The following is a 12,621-nucleotide window of genomic DNA, read 5'->3' as shown; positions in this document are numbered from 1 at the left end:
CCATAATCATCAAAATTTTCCTCTGTACTGTATCAATAGAGGTGATATTGAGTTATTCGGTACTGTGAGATCACTGAAGGGTTCTTTATTGGCATTTGATGGTTTCATAAAGAACCTTTAACATCCATTGAATATTTCTATATAGTGGAAAAATTTTCTTTCATTATTTTTTATGTTCTGCACAATAAGAAAATGGTTATTTTAAGAACTTTTCACTCAAAGGTACTTTGGCCTCGTTGTGAGTGAGAAAACGCCGTTTTTGAACGGTTATTGTTAATCAGGAGAAACTACATTTTCTCTCATTGCTGTCTAGGAGAAACAATTGTGATATTAACGATTTAATTCAGTGAATTGTATGATGTTGAAAGCCTTCCTGAGGAATGGAAAGACTCCGGCTGGAAGGCTTATTCAGTGTTTGTATACAATACACGCCCCGCCCATTCCCAAGGCTGATGCAATGCGACCGGCAGTGGAATATAAACCGTCATTCAGCAGCATCTGAACACGACATTATACCGGACGCGCCCAGAGGACATCTCCGTTTATCTTCTACACTAATAGTAGTAGTACAAATTGTAGGGTTTATAAGTACAGTGTTTATATTTATTATTAATTTACTCATATTTATTGGTTATATATTACGGAACATTCCTGAAGGATCAATTGTTATCGGTTCTGTAATTGATCACTGGAAAATTCTTTAACGTTACGTCTGGGAGTGTTTGCTCTTTTTTCCCTTCCCATTCATATCGGAGCTGAAGAAACGGATTTTCTTCTTTAATTCTTGAGGTAAGATTTCATACCGGTTCGACAACCTTATATTTAATTTATTCATTTTATTTATCCAGATGACAGATGTTCTCTTTTTTAATCGTTTTTAATTCATTTTGGTGTGGTTTGTCTTGTTGCAAAAGAGCAGTTCAGGTTTGACTCATTCGTGTTTCATCATCTTTTTTTTCCTACACATCAGTTTAAAAGGAACTCATTCATTCATTAAACACGCCTAGTGCTACGCCTTGTGCAACTCTAAGAACCTTGAACATTAATATTTTGGAAAACTCTGTCAACGGCAATATTAAATTAGCTAACGTTACATTATTTATTGTGGGTTTTTTTTCTTGGTGATGTTAGCTAAATTTGAGCGGTGATGGTTAAACGCGGGGGCGTCTGCTTCAGACTCTGAGCATCTCCATCATTTTTGTCATAACTTACTTGCATTATTATGATTATTTGATCGTATATAAGTTACGAATTTAAAGGATTTGGGCGTTTAAATGAAAATTCAACATTTTAGTTTACGTTTGAAGGTCTAAAATGGTCACCAGAATCAATGTAAATACGTTAAACCAGTCACCCGACAAGAATAAATACCGTAATTGTGGTGTTTAAACATTTTGTTCAGACTATAAATATAGACTTATCACACGTCGGTATAAATAGTTGATGACGATGCGGCGGTCGCAGCGCGTGCTGATCTGTTGTGCCGGTTTGTAATTTTCCACTCGGCTCTGGTTGGTCACGTGACCTGAGCTCTGCGAGTGCGAGGGAACGCGCATTTTGCTGAACGCTGGAGCGCGCATTGATAATCGTTCAAAGATTTCTGGGGACCCAAGTTTTCCCGTGAACACCATTGTAAAGGTGTTTCTGTAATATTGTGTATTGAGTGCTTTTCTAATATTTAAGTTGACTTTATATTATAAAATCACCAACCAACTACTCGTATAAGTGTGAATGTTGGTATACAATATCAGTCACAGTCAAAAGCAGTAGCATGAGAATTTCTCACACAAAACACATAATTTAAAGCCTCATGGGTTGGATCCCTTACTCTGATCACCACAATGTTCAAGAGAAACATAAATCCTTTTAAAATAAGGAGGCTATATTTCACTGTTTTTTTATTACAGGATGAACAAAGACCCTGCAAATCCAAAGATGAGTCGTTTTAACATCGCTCCAGACATGGACAGCAATAGTTCCAACAGCGAGTACACAAATTATCAAGACTGTCCCACCAAACTCCCCTTCAATGGGTAAAACCTGCATCATTTGACCTAGACAAGTCACTATATGGCTCAATAAAGCATTTTCTGATGCGCTGATTTGATTACAGAATACAATATAGCGACGTGGATGCCGAAAGTCAGAACTTCCTGTCTGATCACTTGGGCAAGAAGAAATATGAAGCTGAATATGTAAGTGGTTCATTCGGCCTAAGAGGTTTTCTCAGATAGTGCACTTAAACATCGCATTATAAATCTCGCTGTTCTTGTTTTTCAGAGCCATGGCTCGGCGTCTTTCGGGATGTCGGTGTTTAACTTGGGCAATGCCATCATGGGAAGTGGAATACTGGGACTTGCGTATGCCATGGCTAATACTGGTATCATCATGTTTGTGTGAGTATTGAGGTTCTTCTGCATGAGCGGGATCTGTTTCACCTCATACGAACTGCTACGTCAGTTTTAAACATTTACACGCGAATTTGCATGAGCTGATACCAAACCCGCTTTTCTAGTTCGGTCTTAAAGAGTTAGCATGAAACTTTGTATTTTTGTTAGCTGAAAGTATGTGCACAATTATCCCCATGACCCGATAAGCATAATTAGTAAATGAGTCCAGTAATTTGCTCCAGATTCTGCTTGGTGTAAATCTACTGTAGAGTACGTTCGGCTCTGATCAATGAAGTAAATGGACGTCGTGCTTCTTCTTAGTGTTTATAAACAAAGCCATGTGTGAGTTTCCACTGGTTATATAAAAGTGATGGATGCAAGTGGAGTCTGGACGCCAAATCATCCATCAAAGAATGATTTCTTGGTTAACCGAAATGGGATTTCCAGTGACCGATAAATCAGGGTGGACAATATAATCCCAATGATTTTAAACCAGGAAACGCATTGAAATAAATGTTTGGAGGGAAAGGGTTAAAGACGGGGCTAAATAGTAAAGATGAGCTGCACGTGAAGTGGAAATCTACTGAAGGTCACACAGGTTATAATGGGATCAGTGGAGCTGCAGACAGTGGAATGAGTGAGTGTGTGAGAATATAATCAGGTCTAATCCATAGTCACCTCCCTCTGTTATGAACACGCGTTTGTGTGGGTGTGTGTTTGTAAAGTGACGCATTACAGAGAGTCCATTATGTTCGGTTGTCGGGCGAGCAAGCGTTAGGTTTGAGTGGGGGCCATCTTGTCTACGTAGACAAATCGTTCTCTGGTTTTCTTAATGCATCCTAGCTAACAAAAAACAGCGTTTCGCTAACATTCCCACTAAGTTCAAAATGTTTTTTAAATGATAAATTGAACACTCCATTTGATCATTTTTCAAACATTATAGGAATCTCTGAACATTCCGAAAACAAGTAACATTTTAAAAAAAAACTTTAGATGTACTAAAACGTGTCTGAAAAATAATATTCCATATGTATCATGTTTTGCTTTGTGCTAACGTTTTGAGAACTAGGGTTGGGTATCGAGAATCGAGTATCGATTGGAACCGGGACTAACTTTTCGTTTTTCCCGAAATCGTTCAAAAGTTAAAATTTCGATTCCTAGTTTCGATATTCACAGTCCGCCCAGCGGAAGAAGAAACCGCTGAACAACACCAACGAAGAAGCGATCCAAAGTGTGGCTTCACTTTTCTAAAAATAACGAAATCTCGGCAAAATGCAAAATTTGTGACAAAAGGAGTATTTTTACAGAAGGAGTATTTCCTTCAGAAAGGCCGTTGGTTAGCAAGGTTAGCTAAACTTTTTTGACCCTGCCTCTTAAAAGAATCGGAATCGAGAATCGTTCAAATTCAAACGATACCCAACCCTACATTATAAAAGGCCAGATAACTTCTGAATAAACGCTAATGGAAGAATGTTTTCTGTTAGCTGGGATATTCCAGGTCTTTCTGTGTTTGTTTTTTCCCATCTTTGATGAAAATAAAACCCTTCTAATCAATTGCAGTTAAATTCTGCTCGTTTCAGAGAAGAGACTTCAACTTGTTCTATGTTTTCTTGTTCATTTGTGTAGGATCCTGCTGGTCGCCGTGGCCATTTTCTCCCTGTACTCAGTCCATTTGCTGCTCAAAACGGCCAATGAAGGAGGTTAGCGTCTCTCTGTGATATACTGTGAGCATGTTTCTATTTTTACCTGTGATAAGTGTGGGTTTTAACTCCATGACTCCCTCCGTCCAGGTTCTCTGGTGTACGAACAGCTGGGGTACAAAGCCTTCGGGATTCCTGGAAAACTGGCAGCGTCCTGCTCAATCACCATGCAGAACTTTGGAGGTATGTCCGATAGTGTAAACATGCAGATAACACTGAGTTTGGTTTAGGTTTTAAGTGTTTTCAAACTCTGTTTAAATCCCAGCCATGGCGAGCTACCTCTACATCGTGAAGTACGAGCTGCCCATCGTCATTAAGGCCTTCTTAGACACCAATGACAAGTAAGATTTCAAAGGCTGATGATGTTGTTGTTGTTGTTGCACTGGAATGTTCTGCTCAGAACAGTGTGAGCGCTTCATTGTACAGCTGTCCGGCCGGGGGGGACTGAACGTCTGTTCAAAGACGTCGATTGAGAGCTTTGTGACAGTGACCTAATACAACAAACACTGACATTTAAGATTCAGACCCCTACGTGGATCCAAAAGGCCCCTGCAAACAAAAACAGAACAGAACTGAAACACCGCAAACACGGCTCACAGAAGGTGTTTTTGAGACAGGATGTTGCAGAACAGCTGCGTGTTACATCCTCAACACTGATATCTATCTTTTGTAATGTGTTTTGCAGCGCGTGGTACACTAATGGAGACTACCTGGTGCTGATAGTCACCGTCAGCATCATACTGCCTCTCTCGCTGCTTAAAAACCTCGGTAAGTAACGGTGAAACTCATGGGTTGTATTTTGCACAAACACAGATGCAACAGTTTTTATAGAATAGGCGCATGGCAAAACTGACATGATACTGTCCATCATTGTCCTAACCCTAATCGAAAGTTTTCAAACCTAGACATCTGTCTAGTAGTTTCATTTCCCATATTTGTTATGTTTACACTCAACAGGGATATAGGCCTCCAACATTCATAAATACAGAAATGATCGTTTTAGCACATGGTGTTTTAAAGTGTAAGCGTGTTAAATAAGGTTAGATGTTAGAAACACGCTTACTTTGATATACAGTCTAAAATTGTTGCTATATACTTTGTGCATAATTACATGCAAGCTAACCTTGTAATTACGTGTAGTTATTATTGTACTTGAATGTATAATATAATATAATTAGGGCTGTGCAAAAATGAATCGCGATTAATCGCATCTAAAATAAAAGTATATATTTGTGGTTGCTGTATATAATTATTTTTTATATATAAATACACACACATGCATGTGTATATATTTAAGAAAATGTGTTATTCATATATAAAATATTTATATTTATTTAATATAGATTATGTATTTTTATATATATATATACAGAATTTAATGTATACATGCATGCATAGGTATTTATTTATACAAAATAATTATATACAGCACACACAAATATATTATGTAAACAGAGACTTTTATTTTGGATTTTAATTTTTGCACAGCCCTAAATATAATATAAAGTCACCTAAAATTAAATAGGAAAATGATATATAATATATATTTGACTGTGAGTAAATGTGTGTGTTTTGTGCTGATCCTCAGGTTATCTTGGCTACACTAGTGGTTTCTCCTTGTTGTGCATGGTGTTCTTCGTCATTGTGGTGAGTACTGCGATATTCATCGTAAAATGCTAATGAACACATGCAGATGAGAGCATTGTTAGTCTGATGAGACGTTCCTTCCCGCTTTTGTTCTTCAGGTGATCTACAAGAAGTTCCAGATCCCGTGTCCACTACCTGAGAACTTCATTAACATCACAGTGAACGCCACTCAGCCACAGGTCAACGCCACTGAAGAGGAAGAAGAGTGCTGCAAACCCAAGTACTTCGTCTTTAACTCACAGGTACGGCGTGGATATTTGCATTCGGATATTTGCATTTGAGTGTGTGGGGATCTGACTTTATTGTTTTGTCTTAGACTGTGTATGCGGTGCCCATTTTGACGTTTGCGTTTGTGTGCCACCCGGCTATCCTGCCCATGTACGATGAGCTCAAAGAGTGAGTAACATTTACACTTAAATATATATAATATATAATATTCTTGATGTTGTTTTCGTGCTCCACTAGAACAGGTTTTTCCTCATATTCTCCATTGTTGCGGCTCCTCTCTTCTCAGTAACGCTCTGTTTACTTCCTGTCTCTATGAAGCCCCTCCTTCTGAAAGCACACTGTGCTCTGATTGATTATTATTATTATGTCCCGCCCCTTTCCATAACCGCCAGTTTAACACACTACTAACTCACTCAACCAGGCCCCGCCCCTTTATCCTGCGCATTAATTATTATAATGAGAAATAGTGTGACGTGTTTGTTCAGAAACACTGTTATATATAGAGAATCATGCTCAAACAGCAACATTACACACTAAAGTGAGATGAAGATGGAAAACCGCACAATAGGTGCTCTTTAATAAAGCTAGAAGTTGCTTTTTGTGAGTTTTAGTAATGGAGAATGAATCATGGAACAAACTAACACTTTCTCGAACTTTCCTTCTGCAGTCGCTCCCGAAAGAAGATGCAGAACGTTGCAAACGTGTCGTTCCTGGGAATGTTTATCATGTATCTGTTGGCGGCACTGTTCGGATACCTGACCTTCAACGGTGAGCAGGACACATCAGAGCCCGACACACACGTTACGACACATTAGCTAGCTAGTCCACACTGGGTTGAGGTGTACAGTGAGGATGTTTGCTTTAAACAGAGGTGTGTTCATTACATGGCTTGGGATTGATCCGGCAAAAGGCCAGCGTTGACCTCTCGAGTGAGAGACGTTCAGCTGGAAGTGTTACGCAACGGAGGGATTTCTCAGACGCAGCCGAGGGAAAATAAACATTTGTTTGATGTTCTGCACAAATCTGACATAATGTTGACACAAGTTCAGCTAGTTTCCAAACCAACTTTTAGTGCTTTTATTTATTTTCTATTTTAGAACTTGCTAAAATTACTCAAACTTGTATATTTTTAAAACAAATCAAAATCTAAAACCAAATACACCACAAAATTACTCAAATTAAATCATTTATTAAAGCTTTTATTTGTAAAAAATTAATTAAAATTAATACAAATATATTTTTAAAAAAGGCTCAAAATTATACAAATAAAATTATATTTTAAAAAGTAAATTAAATTTAAACAAAAACATTTGGTTACTTTATTTATGTTTTGTTTTAGAACTTTAAAATGTCTCAAAGTAAAACTGATTAAAAATTAATATACATCATTTAAAAAAAAATAACTAAAGAAATTAGTTTTAATTAGTTTTACCAACTAAAATGAAAATGGAAAATATAAAAAAGCTTCTTTTATTTCAGCTAGGTGCCTAATTTCTCAATTTCATTTAGAGCTTTTATTTTTTATTTGCAGTTTAAAATTAATTGACAAAACAAGGCCCAAAACACAACAAAATGACCGAAACAAAACCTGTAAATCTAATCCTAAAACAGAGATGATGTGTTTTGTGTCTGACAGAGGCCGTCGAACCCGAGCTTCTGCACACTTACTCAAAGGTCTACAGTTTCGACGTGGTGCTTCTGATCGTGCGCTTCGCCGTCCTGACCGCCGTGACGCTCACCGTGCCCGTGGTTCTCTTCCCAGTGAGTATCCCACACATTCCCAGGTCCTGACACACACACACACACACACACGTGCTGACGTAAGGTGTGTTCTCTGCTTCAGATCCGCACCTCAGTCAACCAGCTGCTCGGAGCCTCCAAAGACTTCAGCTGGCCTCGCCACATCGGCATCACCGTCGGCCTGCTCGTCTGCGTCAACATCCTCGTCATCTTCGTGCCCACCATCAGGGACATCTTCGGCTTCATCGGTAAGGACCACCGGATGTCATGTGTCATTTTTGTATCATTTTTTGTGATTTTATTAATTATTTTGAAGTTTTAGTCACTTTGTTGCACACACAAACACATTGGGTCTCATTCAGGAAACACGAGCAGAACAAATTTGTGTGTAAATCGTGTTCTGCCGTAAACTTTCGGATTCATTAAAATGTTCGTATTTTCCGAATGTTAGCTGGTACGCAAGAAATCTACACCTGCTCCCAGCCCGACATCCGAGCGCTTTGCTCATTAATAAGACTGCATTTTAATTCACCTTTATCGGGTACATATTTAAACAGCATTTTGAAAAAATATTTTATATAGTAATTACATACGGTTTTTCTTTTTACTTCTATTATGAGAGCCAGTAATAGCAGATCTGCTGATCCTTCTCCAGTTTGAATACGATTTTTCCGAAGTGAACTAATTCGTTTTTGGTCGAACCATTTTCCTCTCACTTTTGGGACTGTTTGATTGACAGAAGAAACTCCATTAACTGCATCTGCTTCCTTTTTTTAGGACCTGATAGGCCACTATGTACGCTTGAAAATAAAATGTGGCGTTTCGAATGAACTTCAATTTCTGCATCCGAGAAATCTTTCTTTTTCATTCGCATTCATGTTATTATATGCATATAGACGTCAGACGGATATAATGGGCGGGATTTATGGTAATTGAGCATCCCATTTACGACTGGTTGGGAATTCATTAACACACACACACACATTTCACTATCACATCTGACGTTTACGATGCATTTGCGAATCAGGAGACGGGTCTCTTTCGTTTCGCAAATCACTCTCATATTTCTACGAATGTTTCATGAATGAGACTCATTGTGTGTAAAAGTTTTGACTTTGATACGATTTGAATTAAATATGAAATTCTGAAATAGGTAAACTTTTAGTTTCTTTTAATGTTTAACTTTTTAAATACATTTTTATTTCCATTTTAGTACAAAACTGAGTGCCAACTATCTGAAATAAGTTTACTCAGTAGTACCTCAACTTAAAATACAACTTCATTTTAGTGCTTCAACTTAAAAGTTATAAACGTTGCCTTGTCAACTATCTAAAATTAGTTATTAAATGATGTTGTGTGTGTCTGCAGGGGCGTCCGCTGCGGCGATGCTGATCTTCATCCTCCCTTCAGCCTTCTACATCCGACTGGTGGAGAAGGAGTCCATGAGATCAGTGCAGAAGATCGGGGTAAGAGACTTGTGTGTGTGTGTGTGTGTGTCTCATGTCAACGTCTATAGCACAACACCAGTTGACCAGTGTGCTTTACATCAACACAAGAGGCAATAAACACACACAAGCAAAAAAAAATGCAATATATTTAATATGCGTGAGTGTTTAGCGTAGATTTCCGATACTGAAAGGTACCGCTTTCTCATCCAGGCGTTGCTGTTCCTCATCATGGGAGTCGTGGTGATGATCTGCAGCATGACTTTGATCGTCCTGGACTGGATCCACAACGCAGGCTCTTCAGACGACCACGCCGACGGCCACTAGTGGGCGTGTCCTAACGCTAATTGACATGCAGAAGGGGCGGGGCCTCTCCGCTGACCTGCAACTGAGAACTAGAAGAAGCTGCTCTAATATCAGCGCAGAGCAAAACACAAACATCCCATTCTGAGAGAATGTCCTGAACTTTGTACAGTATCCTGTTAGGCCACACAGATGGTGATCCACTCGTATTGTTGCGCTTCTTTTTCCGTTTTTTTGTCGATTTGCATTTCCTATTGTGTTAAGTTTCTGCGGTACGTCAGGTTTAGTACTCGCAAACCAAAACCAGTCAGCGAACGGAGACGCGTGTTGTGTTCGACGTCCGTTTGTACCTTTGCCAAAAATATCGGTGTTTGTATGTGGAAAAGCACTTAAACTGTTGTTTTTGCTTTAAACGCATTTGTCACGATGCCATTGATACTGTAACACTTGAGTCACCTTTACCTGTCGTGTAGATCTACTCATGAACAATTATTGATCGCTAGGTGGTTGTGGAACGGCTGTATGGATTTACCGTAACTTATTTAAACCCAGACGACAGCGAAGGGTGAAACTACACGATCTACACTGCGAAACGCGACGCTCTTCCTCAGTGTTTCTGTCTTGTTTTACAGTACAAACATCTCAACGTTCTTAGATCAAGACGCATTTACTGATATTCAGAGCTTCAGATAGTCTCTTGTTTACTGAAAATGATTGATTTGCATCAATATCTGCCAGTGAGGTCAGAAAAATAATTCTTTTCTGACCCTTCTGGGTGATATTTGTTCTTGTTTTAAGCACAAACTCACTTCATTTTGACATATTTTCCATTACATAAAGCCATGGAAAATCGTGTCGTTTTGCTTCTCCGCTAAATGTTTATCGAAACGTTCTCAAGACAAAAATACTGATTAAAATATATATTTTTTGCAGTGTAACGGTCAACTATTCATCATCGCACGTTCTCTGAAATCACTGTTCAACTGACGTCACATCAAAATGATGTTTGCGATAGTCGAATAACTATTTAACCACTGTTTTAGACTTTAGTGGGATATTCTAAACACTTTTTTAATAATCTGAAGGTTACGACAATAATAGCCAATAATAAAGTTGAATGTCCTGTTTTAGGGCACATAACAGACGTAGAATGAGCCGCTAAAGTGTTTCACGTTGACTTTAAAGCGACTAAACACAGAATCGAATGTCTGAAGGTGGTTGGCGAGGGGAAATGAGGCCGTTCGTTTGTAACTTGACTTGCCATTTCAGTGTTTGCCATCGGCAGCTTGAACGAGAGACAGACAGACGGGGAGCGTGTGTCGTCCACTGATCAGCCGTTATTAGTGTGATGATCTGATATGTCTCACACACACACACACACACCTCACCGTGCTTCCAACTATTCAAACCTCATGTGTCATCCAACCTGATACTCTCTAGCCGTTATTTATGGATAAAACATCAGTGTAATTTTATCTGTTTTACTATATTTATATATATATTGTATATATGTGTATATACCAAAAAAATTAACTGTATATATGCTTTCAATTTTTTTTTTCCTTCTTCTTTTGTTAAAATTTTGCTCAACAAGTGTGAAATATGAAAATGGCTTTAGATGTCCCTCGGTGTGTGTCGGGGCCCTCTTCATCTGGCTGTGAATGTCAAACCGAGCTCAAGATTCGGCTTGTTGTCGGCCCCGACACACACACACACACTCACACTTACACACACTCACGTACCTTTTACATCACTACTAAATGCTGTAGTCGAAGCCGAGAGGGGTGAAGCGCTCCTCATGTACAAGAGGCCATTCCTGCGAATGATACGCTCTTGTTTCAATGAAACACTGTATATCATGTAATTAATGTCTATTAAAGGTTGAAAATAAGCCAGTCGTGTCAGTGATTTATTTTTTATACAATTTACGGTTATTTTTAATAAATATATCTTTGATAATTATATCTTTTGTCTGTGTTGTTAACACATAATGAGAGTAAAAAGAAACCTAAATATGTATATTATGTTTTCATAATTTGTATATGATAAAATGTATTTGAAAGGGATAAACTCGAGAGAGATGAAATGATGATCCAGAACATGTTAAACAAAAAATAAAAATCTAAATTGTGACAGAAAGTTGTTTTTGTTCGTCTCTAAATAAATACATATCCAAATGTTGTACTTGTACCAGGTCAGTTATGGTTGTTAATTATATTGTTCAATAAAAAAGAAAGAACGCTTAAAAAAATCAATATATGCAGAAGTTAAATAGATAACATTAGTAAACGAGAAGTTATATTTAATGGGTAACTTCTCGTTTCAACGCCGCGGGCAAACCCGTTCGAGATATCAAGAATCCGCTCGCAATTTAACATCCTCGATGTCATGCTGACTGAGTTTAGATGAATTGGTTAGGGGAAGTATATCAAATATAAATCTATATTCGAATATAAGGATAGTGGAAGAGGTTATTATTTTGTGAGATGAGACTGAGCGAGATCTCCAGTTGAGATGGACGGTGTCTCCCTCTCCTGGGCAGTTTTTGTACTGCATGAACGTTGTTCCGTTACATAACCGAAATCGTTAATTTGACAATTAATAACGTTTTGATATACAGTTTATATTATAAAGTGTAATCACTCAATCCTTTGAACATAAAGACTTAAAATCAGTAATCACATTTACTCTTTGGTCACCAGTCACACGACGGACACGCGCTTCGAGGTCAACGGAAAATAATTCGGTGGAAAGAAACTGTATCCTCATAGAGGAAGGACGTCTCTGATTGGTCAGATTTAGTCATTTATGTTTAGGGACGTACCCCTGACTGAAATTGTAATTCTTGAAATTCAAAAAAATAATAAAAAATAAATAAATAAAAAATGTTTAGGGACCAATCTGCTTTATGACATAAAACGTCGAAATTACCACATAATAAAGTCATAAATATGAGATTAAAAAGTCATGTTCATTTCATGATTTCGACTTTTTATGTTATGATTTAGTAGGCTGTCATAATTTCGATTTAGTGTCATTGTTTTTATTTGAATCTACTAAGTATTTTTAACTCATAATTAGTATGTTACAATTATGACTTTTAAGGTCATAATTCCAACTTTTAATCTCATAAATATGATTTAGAATAAAAAAAAATCGACCTTTATG

The 12,621-nt window shown here is 37.8% G+C and overlaps 1 protein-coding gene across 1 annotated transcript; it reads left to right on the top strand.

The window, feature by feature from the left end:
- The first annotated feature begins 499 nt into the window (after nucleotides 1–499).
- Nucleotides 500–11,344, top strand: slc38a2 (solute carrier family 38 member 2). Its single transcript, XM_039660749.2, has 16 exons — nucleotides 500–789; nucleotides 1,908–2,033; nucleotides 2,114–2,195; nucleotides 2,281–2,396; nucleotides 4,017–4,090; nucleotides 4,181–4,273; nucleotides 4,356–4,431; nucleotides 4,776–4,858; nucleotides 5,679–5,737; nucleotides 5,836–5,979; nucleotides 6,054–6,133; nucleotides 6,633–6,733; nucleotides 7,602–7,726; nucleotides 7,809–7,953; nucleotides 9,074–9,171; nucleotides 9,364–11,344. Exons 2-16 carry the CDS (start codon nucleotides 1,909–1,911, stop codon nucleotides 9,475–9,477), a joined length of 1,515 nt encoding a protein of 504 aa, XP_039516683.1. The 5' UTR covers nucleotides 500–789; nucleotide 1,908; the 3' UTR covers nucleotides 9,478–11,344.
- The last annotated feature ends 1,277 nt before the right edge of the window (nucleotides 11,345–12,621 follow it).

This window comes from Pimephales promelas, chromosome 24, assembly GCF_988280905.1.
Source record: "Pimephales promelas chromosome 24, fPimPro1.hap1.1, whole genome shotgun sequence".
Lineage (NCBI taxonomy): Eukaryota > Metazoa > Chordata > Actinopteri > Cypriniformes > Leuciscidae > Pimephales > Pimephales promelas.
Note: the sequence above shows the minus strand (reverse complement) of the source record. Positions and strands in the feature narration are given on the sequence as shown.